This window comes from Cryptotermes secundus, unplaced genomic scaffold (assembly GCF_002891405.2).
Source record: "Cryptotermes secundus unplaced genomic scaffold, Csec_1.0 scaffold1293, whole genome shotgun sequence".
NCBI classification, from domain to species: Eukaryota; Metazoa; Arthropoda; class Insecta; order Blattodea; family Kalotermitidae; genus Cryptotermes; species Cryptotermes secundus.
In genome coordinates, this window is record NW_019724607.1 from 23,779 (window position 1) to 37,967 (window position 14,189).

A 14,189-nucleotide genomic window follows, 5' to 3' on the forward strand; every position below is an offset into this window, starting at 1 on the left:
CCCCCCTTCACGTCATAACAGTCCATCAAAGTGCGTGGTACCCACCGTGCATTCACCTTGTGATAGTGCAGGTGGTATTTCATGATGTCTTCTACACAACCAACACTGATGGACAGCACTGTTCCAAGTTCCTTGATAGTGATGCGCCTGTTATCACGAATAAGCATGTTTGCATGATCAATGTTTGGCTCGGTGACGGATGTTCGCGGCCGATGATCATGCAATTCATTCTCCACGCGCTCTCTGCCCTCTCTGAAGTGCTTAAACCACTCAGACACATGGGTCTGTCAGAGGCACTCTTCCCCCTACTGTTGTTGGAGTCTGTGGTGAATTTCAGCGGATGGGATGTTTTCTCCAACGAGGAATTTGATCACAATGCATTATTTCACACTCCGTGGTACCTTCTGTTCACTCATCACTCTAGCAACTCACAGACAGGACTGAACAGGAGGGAGGGTGGAAGTTGTGGCTTCACTCTCTCAAGGTCGCACAGCTGCTGCACAGTGCGGCTTGTTTACACACAAATCAGCCCCAGTCATATTTGAACCACCTTGTGTAATTTCTGTACTAAACTGTGGCACTGAATACTCTTGAAGTAGTACAGACTAATATTTTACTGTATTGTTGATGAACACAAGATTTCTGTAGAGGGTCTCTTGTCTCTTTCTTCTCAGTTTTTGTTCAGCATGTGACTTTGAACACTTCAGCAGTGAAGAGATTAAAATAATCACTTTGTTTAATGACCATGTTCTTTCTTTTCAGGCAATTTGATCTTCGAACACCACATTCATGTTCCAGAGAAGTCAACAATGTACTGGTGAATCTGCTGACCCATTTGGGTCGATATGCTGAAGCAAAATGTCTCGCCATTAATCCTCAGCGTCCTGAGTTGCTTGCTGTTGGAGCAAATGACCCGTACATCAGACTTTATGACCGGCGGATGATAAAACCTACCACTGTAGAGGTAGGTGTCCAGTGTTTTGAATAGAAGAGTGATTTGGAATTATAAATTGGAAGGAATGTAGAAGGATGTGGCCATGATCTGTTGTACCACTTTCACTGCTGTAAAGACAACAACATCTGTAGTGATATTAGTGGTAGTTGTGAAGAATGTAGCTCTTTAGGCAGTGGCTTTGAATACTTTGTGCTTTGTAATTTCAAATAATTAATATGTAATTTATGTAAATAATAACAGATTCCCCTCGTTGATGTCACCACCTTATCGTGGTGAGGGGTTTGAGTATGCCAAGGACCCTGAGAGCTATACCAGCGGTAGCGTAGCTACTGGCAGGGCCTCCCTTGCTGGACAGGTCAAAGGGTAGGCATCAGACGAAGAGAGACACCAAAAACCAAAAACTGATGCCGGAAGCAGCGTCATCAGCAGCGACTTGAAGCACAGAGCAAATGATGCTCAAGATGGTTCAAGTTCGTATAGCAACAGGCGTGACCAGAGTGGTTTGAACGGCTGTTGTAGTGCGATGTGGAAAGCAAATGGAAAAATTACCACATTATGACTTTTCCTGGATAGTCTCTTTCCAAAAACAGAAGATCGCCTTAAGTGGAACTGTTTTGGAAGAGACTGTGGACCTGTCGTCTGACAGATTACTGATGAATGAATGAATGAATAACAGATAACCTTTAACGGCTGAATGTTATATATATCTGTGCGTGCGTGCGTGCTCTCTTTGGGAGTGTGTGTGTGTGGCAGGACACATGCTCTCTTTGGGAGTGATGACAGTTTGACCTTGGGTTTGAAACCAAAACAAATGCTTGTATGGTCATGTCAGTGGTTCATTCCTTACCTCTGAACAATGAAATCGTTTATCATGGTACTGGTTTCGAAACTATTTACGTTTAGATATGACTGTTTATGACCTGGTCAGCTAAATATAGTCCAGCTTTGTTTCAAAAACTGATGAGGAAATATTTATCGGTGCTTGCATATGAGTGCTTCCAGAGCCTTCAAGGAAGTCTGAAGCATTCAAGGATTGGTTTTCAGTGGCGAATTATCAGTCAGGAAGTCAGTGTCAGATTGTCTAATATTTCTTTATCAGTTAGAAAGTCAGTGTCAGACTGTCATATATTTCTTTGTATGTCATTTTTATTTTGTGTCTGGGAAGAGGTATAAACCTGCTGAACCAGTATTACTTGTTGAGTAAAAGGCATCTTAGCCACTGTGACTTTTGGTATTAGTGTTGGACTGGCACCCTTTTCAACTAGTATTATAATTACTTTGCATCACTATTTTGCAAGTATTACCAATAGGTGAGAGTGTCGCTTTGTCAGTCAACATAATTTATTCGATTTTGCTAGAACCCCCTTCCCCCAAGACGATTCTTCAATCGCACAAGGCGAATATCACGGTCAGTGGCGTTTCTCAGGGAGGCCAAGGTTATCTGAGGCCCAACTGAGTCGACTGGAGGTGAAACATTCACAACACTGGCCAACCAAAGGGAAACAAAGATGTTGTGTGTTTCACTAAATAAGAAAAGCAGGAGCACGCTCTTCTGTTGTAAAAAGTGTGATGCCGCTTTGTGTGAGGTGGACTGCGTGTCAGAGTGTATTGTAAACTGTGAAGTGACGCAGTTCAAACTCGTGTACAGTCCGAACAAAATATTATTGTATATAGTGTGATTATATTTACAATATCACCATGATTCAAGGTTAAAGAAGAAACAACGGGTAAGTCCTTTGGAATTTCATAACATAAATGTTAAACATTAAATTTTGCACTTCATGACAAAGTAATCACAGTTAATTTTCATTTGTAAAAGTTGCTCTTTTGTGTATACGTAGAAAATTTTATTGTCTTTCAGGCTGTTTTTAGTTCATATTTCTATGTTGCATAGAACGGAAAATGTGTATTTTTTTTTTTTTCAGAAAGTTTGCAGTGTTAATTAATTAGGGTGATTTAAATACCGGCTGCAGAGGGCTACCAGCAATTTATAAGTCTGTATGTTAAAAGTTAATTTCTTTAACATACTTTAACATTCACATTCCAAAATAATTTTGTCATGCTAGATTTCAGTCTTTTCCCATTGTCTGCCAGTTCGCTAGTACCAAGGTATGTAAAATTATCTGCCAGTCCACTAGTACCAGGATATTTAAAATCCCTAGTCATAGACTGTGAAGGTTGGTATCAATGTCAGTCTTGGGCAGTACACGACAGTATTCCGGGCAGAAATATATGCCATTAAAGCATGTATTATGGAGAATTTAGATAGGAACTATAGAAATAGGAACATCTACATTCTATCTGACAGCCAAGCTGCACTTAAAGCGCTTTACAAACACCAGATCAATGCAAAATTGGTCTGGGATTGCCACCAAACCCTCATGGAACTGGCCAAACATAAGAGGGTACAACTGATATGGGTGCCAGGGCATGAGGGTATTGCTGGAAATGAAGCAGCAGACCAATTAGCTAAAATTGGAGCCGAACATCCATTCATAGGACCTGAACCAGCCTGTGGCATCTCTCTAGGAGTTGCCAAACAGACAATCAGGGACTGGACTAACATAAAACATAAGAAATACTGGGAATCCTTAACTGGACTCAGGCAAGCAAAGAGACTCATATGAGGACTGTTGAGACGATGGAAGCAGTATAAATAAATAACAATGTCAGTTCAATTTACTAGTTTAATCACAGTAATAATTATAGAGAAAATTACAAAGAACGAGACAGGGTAATGTCCCTTTTTATCACAAGAAGGTTGAACACACAAAGTCTCAGGCAGCGTCAGACTCTCACTGAAATCACTAATTCACTACGCCCTTCTTTGTGGAAGACTGGCGGAACAAGAGAATGGAAAAGAGCGCCCTCTACACAATATGAAGATATAAGGCGCCAACATTCAAACTATAACAAGATCAATACAAAAGTGATTTTGATTGTTATTAATACTATAACAAGGACCTTCTGCTAAAAGAGTGAAGGAACTGTTGAAGCTCAACAGGAACCATCTACGATGGGTGGTAGGACTACTTACAGGACACTATCATCTTAAAGGACACCTGTTCAAACTGGGACTAAGTGATAGTCCCACTTGTGAGAGGTGTCAGATAGAAAATGAAACAGCCACACATGTCCTGTGTGAATGTGAGGCTTTAGCTTATTTAAGACTACGTCACTTGGGTCAGTCCTTTTTGGAACCAAGTGACTATTTTGGCGCCCCCACGTCCAAAATCCTGCGCTTCATCCGAAGCATGGGGTTGCTGAGAGAATAATTAAAAAAGGGGAAGCACAATAGACCACTGAGGTCTAGGTGCAAGGGCCAAGAAGGCCTACCCCTCATACATACATTCATTCATTCATTGGTATCAATGATTGAGTGCCATTTTGAGCTACAACATGGCTGGAGAACTTTGAACTTTGATGTGTTTCACACTAACAATGTGCTGAATTGTGAAGGGCTTGCAATTTCATTTCAGTGCAGCTTTTGTTAATATAAATAGTTGCTCTGTTAGAGTACAGATGTACCTCAACCTACACATTGTATCAAAAAAGTAATTAGATTTTATTCAAGAGGAATTATTCACAAGGTATTTGTCCTTGAAGGAAGAACCATAAATGCCCTATTTTATTTAGAATTGATGAAATGGCTTTTGCAAGGAATTTTTGACAGGTGAGACCAGACTTTTGTGAAAATGAGAACAGGTTTTTGTTGCACAACACTGCACCTGTGCTTACCACATTAATTGTTCAAAGATTTCTTTTCAAAAAGGGTTTACTGAGATCCACCACCCTCCCTCTTAACAGATTTGGCTCTGGCTGACTTCTTCCTCCTACTGAAGTTCAAGATGAGGATGAAGAGGCATCAGTTTCATACCGTTCAAAACTTCCAAAAGAATGTAACCGATCATCTCAAGGATATAAATATCTGAGAAATTTCAAGGATGCATTCAACAATTAAAAGAGAGGTCTAACTGATGTGTAGAGTCCCATGGAGCTATTTTGAATAATTTTCATAATGAATTCTTTTCATGAACTTTTGCTTTCCTTCTTTTTATTATTAAGTGTTATCTTGTTATTTTAACACACTGTGTATGACTTCCTGACTTATAAATTTCTTGACTCCTGATCTCATAAATTACAGCCATTCCTCAACCTATGATTCCCCATCTTATGAATTTTCAGTCTTACAGTCTGATTAAATTAACACACATTAGACTTACAATCATAATTTTTTGACAGTCGAATCAAAAGTTGGCTTTCTGACTTATGACATGTTATAATGCCCTTGTTGCATGAATCATAATTCCTGTCCATGGTATTGACTTCTATTATTCTTAATAGTTCATGTGTTTAATACTGTATTCTGTCCATTTATTGCTTTTGCAGTAAAAATTGCAGAATTCAGCCTGCTAGGTAAAGCTATCCCTGTAATAGGGTTGTGAGATGTCAAGGCTCCAACATCTAGACAGTCAGCTCACAGATTATGGTAAGGTTGTCAGCCTTATGCACTGGCTGCCCTATACCCCCCAGGAAGACTCCTGGTATTCAGTTCTGTTAGAGGCTGAGTCAACCCCAGGGCCATAGTGCAGATGGAAGGATTAGGTAAATTGAAAAAAAGTCCACCTCATCAGGACTTGAACCCACAATCTTCCGGCTTGTAGCATAGTGCCTCAACCAACTATGCTACCTACTATGGGTTAAAATATTGAAAAACCTGTTCAATCCATGAATTCCAGGAACTTAACCCTATTATGTCCCATGTTCTAATTTACCTGTTTTGGGAATGCACTAAGTTGTAAGTCCAAGGTATGACTGTACTAATGGAAAACCAGCAGAGTGGCCTCCTTAAATAGCCCCACCCTTAAGAATGATAATCTTTATCTCACCAGTCAGAATATTTTCTGCCATTTATTACAGCAAAAGGGCCACTTACTTACAACATAGCAAATGCAAAAAGATAGCACTAATGAACCTTGCCTCACCATGATTCAGGGGTGCATGCTGTCACCTTGTTCCTTCGAGACAGAGGCAACCAGAAATTTGTGCGACTTTTGTACCGTACTGTAGTGATACATATATATACTGATCTTTAGAGACAAAGACAACCATCAGTTTGTATGCCCTTTGAACTGCGGACTGACCAGTGTTGTAATCATTATTTTATGTTTTGTGTCATATGTTCCCCAGCTGAGCAGCTTGGTCTAGAGGTAACAGTCTAGACTTGTATTTTGTAGGTGCTCATTTTGAATCTCAGCCAAAACATCAGCTGTCCTAATTGAGTTTTTTTTTTTTGGTAGGTTCTTCCCCNCCCCCAGTCGATCATGACAGACATTGGGATTGTGCCTTAGGTTATGACTGCTTCCTTAAATGTTTCCACAATCATCCCATCCCCAGTGCTATGTAGTCGCAATACTGAAAGTGTTATGAAATAACCTGTGACAAAAAAATTAACTCATCCCATTTTAGGTAGAATATAATTTTAATTAATCTTTAAATTTTGTGAATACAACATGTGAGAATATAGTTGGATGCCATATTATTTGTTTTTTGATTGTATTGATTTCAGTATCCACCAGACAATGTGCCTCGCTCCAATTGGGAGCGCCAAAACTACATGGCCTCTCGAGCTGGAGAAGGAGAGTTGGAAGATAACCTACCCCATGGCTGTGTTCAGTATTATGTTGCAGGTTGGTGTCAAAAAATATTAATGGATCTGTTTTGATATTTCTTTTTGTGGATAAAATGTATTAATCTGCACTGTGTGCATGATATGATGTATATTCAGATAATTTCTGGATTGTATTTTTTTCTCTGTGATAACTGCGTTCACTGTCTATACCATGCTCTCTTCTTCAGAATGTTCAGTGATTGTGTTGCTGTGGGAAGCATATGCAGAAATTCTGTGTTGAATATGGCAAGTGCATCCTCTGATGCATATTTAATTTTGATGATATCAAATCTCCTCCCCTTCAGTGCCAACTTGAGTTTCATAATCTGAAAAAGGGCTTCTGAGTCTCTCTGAAGTTTTTCTGAAGGTCGTAACACACCTTGACATGATTTGTCTTTTGCAAGCACAGCACAAATTTTGTGGCATTCCATTACATGTTCAGGTCTTGCATCAAAATGCCTCTGCATGATTCAGATGAGATTCCCACCTCATTAATGACGTTGTAGATAGTGATGCATGTGTTTTCATGAACAGTTTCTTGATTCACACCACATTTTCTTCCATTTTGCTCTCGGATGAATATCCTGAATGCTCAGAATCACTAACAGTGTCACTCCATTATTGAACATGGAAAACCAATCAGATGTTTGAGTTTTGATTAGTGCTTCATCTCTGAAAGCAAGTTTCAACATCCTATTTGTTTCTGTAGCAGTTTTTCATGTGTGCTGTTAGATTCTAAGTGGTTCTGACAATTGTGTATAACACATGGAATTGCTGTGATTTTGGACATTGTCCAATGTCCGGTATTCTAAAAACACTAGAGAACACAACATTTTGGAAACTGGATCTGTTTCCATCCTCATGTGAGTGGGGTGGAGACACCTACTCTGTTGGGTTCATTGGAAATAGCTAACTGTTGACTGAGGTTAGCTCTTTCTAATGGACCCAACAAAGTAGGTGTCTCCCCCCTCACCCTAGAACAAAAACGGATTCAGTTTCTGAGACGTATTATCTAGTGTTTTTAGAAGACTGGGCGATGGACAAAGTCCAAAAACCCAGTAATTCTGTTGTGCTGTTTGAAAATTCCCATTGTCTGATAAAATTCAAATTGGAGAGGTCACAACACACAACTTCATTTCACGTGAGGTTACTTCTGAGTGACAAAAACTTTAACTTTAAAATGAACAATAAATGGCTGGACAGATTCCACTATAACTGCACTAAGCAGATTTATTTGATTTATCCTAATTGCAGTAGGGTCATACTATGGCCAGTCTGGAAACTAATTGATTACTCTATGTGTCCTCTTGACTTTGTTACTTTGTCATGACTCGGCACGCTTCAACAGTTGTAGTATTTTTATGGAAACCTGTGTCAATTATAGTACTCATTTAACTGACTCTGAATAGGGACCAGTGGCTGGATTTGTTAATAGAGTGATGACACTCCTGCTTTTATAAGAACAAGGAACTTCTTGACCACGTGCACAGTGAAAATAATCTAGTGATGGGAGAAGGGTGAGTGTTGGTCTGTTGGCACTGCAGCCTCTAATGAGCATATTCCCCTAGTCCATCATGTAGTGGGTAATGAAAGATGAGTTTGGAGTGCTTGTGAAATAATGATTGGTACGGACGACTAAACAATATTTTGAAATGACAATAACAAATCAAAACCTGATTCAGGAGGAAATTAAGAGGAGATTGAACTCTGGTAGCGCTTGCTACCATTCAGTCCAGAACCTTTTGTCTTCTCGTCTGTTGTACAAAAACATAAAAATTAGAATATACAAAACTATAATTTTGCTGTGGTTCTGTATGGGTGTGAAACTTGGTCTCTGACATTAAGGGAGGAACATAGATTCAGGGTGTTGAGGAGAATATTTGGACCAAAGAGAGATGAAGTGACAGGAGGTCGGAGAAAACTGCATAATGAGGAGCTTCATAACTTGTACCCTTCTCCAAGTATAATTATAATGATCAAGTCAAGGAGGATGAGATTGGCAGGACATGTAGTATGAATGGATGTGAAGAGGAATGCATATAGGATATTGGTGGGAAAGCCAGAAGGAAAGAGACCACTGGGAAGACTAAGGTGTAAGTGGGTGGACAGTACAAAAATGGATCTTAGAGATATATGATGGGATGGTATGGATTGGATTGATCTGGCTCAGGATAGGGACCAGTGGAGGGCTCTTGTGAACATGGTAATGGACCTTTTGGTTCCATAAATGCTGGGAAATCCTTGAGTAGATGCAGATTTGGTGGCTCAAGTAGGGCTCAGCTCCATAAGTAAGTAAGTAAGTAAGTAAGTAAGGGACAGCTAAACCACTCAGAGAGAAACCCCATCTGACACCAGTTTATCCACTGTAAATCTCACATAGACAGCCGTGGAATTGAATGGTAGTTATTACGAAAGGTTATCAACTCCAACCAGTGTGATTGATACTTTTTTCTTCCTTTTTATCTTTCATCCTTGACATGTTTCAGTCTGAGAATCCATCCTCAGAAGGGCATATCAGTACCAGCAGAAACTACTATTACCATGTGATTTATCAATATCAGTACATATATACAGTATTAGTACACTGTCATTAATATACAATCTGAGCCTTTAACAGCTACAGTGATATGCATGAATATATTAAAATATTTATAAATTGTTATAATTAGTTTATTTACAGGTGTGGTTTAAAGAGACTTTTTTAAAATTTAGAACCAATTTTGTTCATGTCCTTTATATTACCTCACTTTAAAGGAAGTTGAATGTCTACCATGTCGTGGTTCCGTTGTTTGACGCACGGCCCAAACGATGGGACGACACTCCACTTGTAGGGATATGTCCTTCTGAAGATGGTCTCTCAGACCGAAACATGTCAAGGACAAAAGATTTAGAAGGAGAAAAGAAACATTTTTCAATCATCCTGGACAGAGTTGATAACCTTATATAATATTGCTAGTGTGATCGACCAGGATGAACCAAATCAATTTTTTTTGGATAGTAGTTACATTACTTATTGTAGCTCAAATGAACAACAGAAAAACTCCATGGCTGTAGTCCTCAAGTGAACTATACAGACCGAGCGACCGCCACTTGTCGGCGAAGTTAGTGTAGCTCAGATAGCATAATGTCAAATTATAGGATACTTAGTGAATAATAAACTAGAAAGGACATGGAAGGGAGTGTCATGACCTCATTTGAGGTACTGTGCAAATATTTGCCTGTAGGAACTGAGGAAAACCACCAACATCTTTGCCAGAATAGTTTGTGTTCCCACCAAGATATGAGCCAGGGACCTCCCAGACACTAGTCAGCAGATTACTGCTTGAACCAGTTTGCTTGGTTGAATGTTTAGTAAGTTATGGCACATTGAGTTACAACTGCTGCAGGTTTTCTATCTGTGTTGTTACTAGGGCATCTTCCAGTGAAACAACAGGACTACCGGAAGAAGTACAGGAACCTTGCCTCAACTTATTTAACGTTCAGTGCAGATGGCAATGAGTTGCTGGTCAATTTAGGGGGAGAGCAGATATATTTGTTTGACATAAACAACAAGCGGAAACCAAAGAAATTTGACATTCAGGCCATTAATTTTGACAGCCTGAGAACATTTAAAGGTAAATGTTATGCATAATTATGTCTTAGATTTATTGTGTTCATCATTGCCTAAGAAGACAAAGTGTTGCAGATAAACACGAAGTGGAAGTGAAAGATATTTGATATTGAAGACATTAATCTTCACAGTAAGTGCCATATGTGAGATGCAGTAAATCTTTTATTCATATTGGCAATAAGCCATTCATAGGTCAGTTATATACTACCACAGTCAATAAGTTCGTGGAATGGCCGCAAAGCGTCGTCGCAGTGCACTGCAGCGGATAGATTGAGGCACGATATGATGCCCTGTTCGCTCATCTCTTGTCACAGCAACAGGCAGTTGTGCGCAAATAGTGAAAGTAGAACTATGACCTCTATTGTGAACTGCTGTTAAATGCAAGTGGCTGAAATTGAAAATGTGGCAGTTTGAACAATGGGCGGACATCAAGTTCTGCCAAAAACTAAGCAAATTCCCTAGCGAAACATTTGGCGTGCGAAGAATTGGCTGTTGCTACACGACAACGCCCTGCACATCGCTCTGTTCTTGTCCAAGAGGAACTGACAAGGCAACAGAACAGGTCACTGTTTTGCCACACCCTCCGTACTCACCTGATCTCGCACCATGCGATTTCTTTCTCTTTCACCACTTGAAAGCAAAGTTACGTGGTCGTAGATTTCGGTCGTCCAAGGAGGTGGTCATTGCCACAGGAGACACTATACAGGAACTTCCTGCCAATATGTTTCAGCAGTGTTTTCGTCAGCTATATCAACGTTGGTAGACTTGCATAGCAGCCAACAGCAACTATTTTGAGGGTCGATGTGGCTCTGTGTAAGTGTATGTGAATACCATGTCATATGATGCGATAAAACCACATTCCACAACTTAATGACTCTACCACGTGTGTGGCATAGTTACTTAGTTTCATTTCCTACTGCTCTTTATATCCAGCTAATATCAGATTGTAAATGATCTTGAAACAACTTGAAAACACAAGGCATGTAAGTTTAAGTTAGCCATCCTTCAGGTATGTTGTTATGTCAGCCAGAGTCCATTTGTAATTTCAGAGCATTGTGGTTCATCAAATGGCTATAGTAATGGCTTCCGAAATGGTACCAATGGGTTTGCAGCTAGTTCAAATGGTGTTACTCGAAGCACCAATGGGATAACGTCCATATTTCCGTCATCTCCAACCAATGAAAGAAAGTGTGAAATTGAAACACCCTCACTGCCATTCAGAATTGAAGCTTTGAAATTAAGCGTAAGTACCAAGTCAACATGAAAGAGGCAGATATTATTAGTTATAAGCGTGTTAGCTTTATAATCATTTTGTCCACATTATTAATTAATATTGTTGCATGTTGCCTATATAATGTGACAAGTAAATTCATGTGGGTCTCAGATTTGGCTGTTTATTGGACAATCTCTTATACTGTTGTATTTTAGTGTCCTGTTGCACTGATTTTCATCCATGATATGTATACAGTTGCTGTCTTGTAGTGCACTCAGTTTCACCTGTTACTTCACGACATGTTGCAGCAACATAGTGCCATCATCAGGTGCCCTAATTATGCTAATCTACTCGTATTTCATTGCTTGCCTTTATAAAATTATTTGAAATATTTAAAAAGTGCACTCGCAGCTAAGAAGGGAACACACATCACAAGACATGGTTTACGCAGAATATAAGGAAAACGACCCCCATAGTGGAAGAACCACACACAAGTTTTAATTATGACACATAAGATGAATAATCTTAACAAGTATTAGTGTGTGTAAATTTATTATAGTTGACAAATATGCACTTTTTAAATATTTTAAATAATTTTATAAAGGCAATCAATGAAATAGATTAGCGTAATTAGGGCACCTGATGATGGCACTATGTTGCCGAAACATGTCGTGAAGTAACAGGTGAAATTCAGTGCACTACAAGACTGCAACTGTGTACATATCATGGATGAATCTTTTAGACACACAATTATTATCAACTTATAACGTCCTTTAGACGTTTCCTCTTCACTCTTATAATTATTTGCACCGCTGATCTTGGTGAAGTGTCTTCTGTCCTTTGTCGGATGTGAGCTTGTTTCTGCTCAAATCGGAGCTACACTAGAAACTGACTGGTCTCGTTGAAGCTGGACTCTTATCACATGCACTCAGACTGAATAGAATGCACCATGTAGGAGACTTTGGTTTTGCCCACTGTTATGCAACGAACCTCTTGTTGTCCCTTCATCTCCAGGAAAACACATTTGTTGTTTAAGCGATTCCTAGGCAACGCCCTGCTGGTATTCCATTTACACTGAAGTATACATGTTTATTGCAGCCATTTTCATGCAACTGCCTCGAACAAGTCATTTCTTAGGTTTGTTAGCTTTCGGGTTCCAACGCGTTGCAGTGGGAATGCTGGCTGTTGCCTAGTAAATCAACTCTGATCTCCTCAACCATTCCGGCTTTCTGGCAGCATGCCACAATATTGATAACAATCATCATATCTCAGAGGCATCATAGGAATGATCTTTGACTCCTAATGCTTCTGTGATTTATTCAAGGTCAGGAGTCCTAGGAAAGTATTCTTAAGTGCTAACATGGCACCACACCATGAAATATAATATCTCCAGGTAAAGGCCTTAGATTGCAGATAAGTTGTATAAACATAATTGAATTAGATCGTTTGTAAAGAATAGCAAGTTTTGCAGGTGTTTGGTCCCAGCTGCTTGGCTTTAAAGTAATGGCATTTGACAGACACACCTAGAACACTGTGGAAATCCTTTTACTCTACCAATCACAGTCAAAACATGTATCGATTTATGTGTGGGATGTCATATGAATGAAGAGACAACCACTAGTTGATCGGCCCTATAGGATTTATTGCAGCTGCACAGTATACACAGATGGATAACAATAGTGAACTGCTTGAACACTGAACTAGTATTGTAGAACGGTAGAACTAGACTCTAGACTCTAGACTGTCACTGCAAGTCAGTGTATCTTCTTATGTAGCCTGGAGTCGGACATATGGAAAACGGTTACGTAATAGGTGCTGCTATTGCCGGTTACCGTGTTTACTAGTTCCCTAGCAACCGCTGTTTACTTGCTTTTGCCTAACAACCGTTGTTTACTCGTTGTTGCTAAGCAATGACGTTTGCGTTGTCACACTTGCTTGACTGTGGGCAGTTCCCACATCACCCCCCCGCGGAGATGGTTGCTCAGCTGTTGAAGCGATCAGGAAAATGTACATGACGTCCGGAGCGTGTAGTTCGTTGTACAGGCTGTGATGCCATGGCATGCGGAACCACGGTTGGGGTTTCGTCAGCTGCGGGGGTGAAGGTCTTGGTGGTGGTCCCGCGGCCTGTCTCGTTTAACATGTGGGCAGGTTTGACCCTATCGGTTGACACGGTGACGAACCTGCCGCGCACGAGGATTTGCATTGTCTTGTCCTTCCGTGATAGGACCTGGTAGGGGCCGCTGTAGGGGGGCTCCAATGCTCTGCGAATAGTGTCCTGCCGGAGGAAGACGTGTGTGCACTTCTTTAGGTCTCTGTGCACGAATGCAGCCGGGGAGGCATGGCGTGTTGCTGGAATTGGTCTGAGGCGGGCCATATATTGGCGAAGTTGGGTGATGAGGTGCGCTGGATCCACTGGGTTGGCAGTCGGAGTTAGCAGCTCTCCTGGTATTCTTAGTGGTTCGCCATACACGAGCTCAGCTACTGATGCCTGCAGGTCCTCTTTGAATGCCGTGCGGATTCCGAGGAGAACCAGGGGTAGGGCTTCTGTCCAGTGTTGGTCTGCGTGGCACATGATGGCTGCCTTTAGTGTTCGGTGGAAACGTTCCACGAGTCCGTTAGCCGCTGGGTGGTGAGCAGTTGTTCTCGATAGTTGAATGCCACAGAGCTTGGCCAGGGAGTGGAAGAGTTGGGATTCAAACTGACGTCCCTGGTCGGTGGTGATGGTCTGTGGGCAACCGAA

The 14,189-nt window shown here is 40.6% G+C and overlaps 1 protein-coding gene across 1 annotated transcript in view; it reads left to right on the forward strand.

Moving 5' to 3' along the window:
* LOC111862552 (WD and tetratricopeptide repeats protein 1) overlaps positions 1-14,189 on the forward strand; it is a 60,587-nt gene that overhangs the window by 14,540 nt on the left and 31,858 nt on the right. The window contains exons 5-8 of the mRNA XM_023848046.2: positions 763-964; positions 6,525-6,645; positions 10,037-10,240; positions 11,286-11,479. Of these exons, the coding sequence (XP_023703814.1) occupies positions 763-964; positions 6,525-6,645; positions 10,037-10,240; positions 11,286-11,479 (721 nt within the window). The remainder of the gene's footprint in view (positions 1-762; positions 965-6,524; positions 6,646-10,036; positions 10,241-11,285; positions 11,480-14,189) is intronic.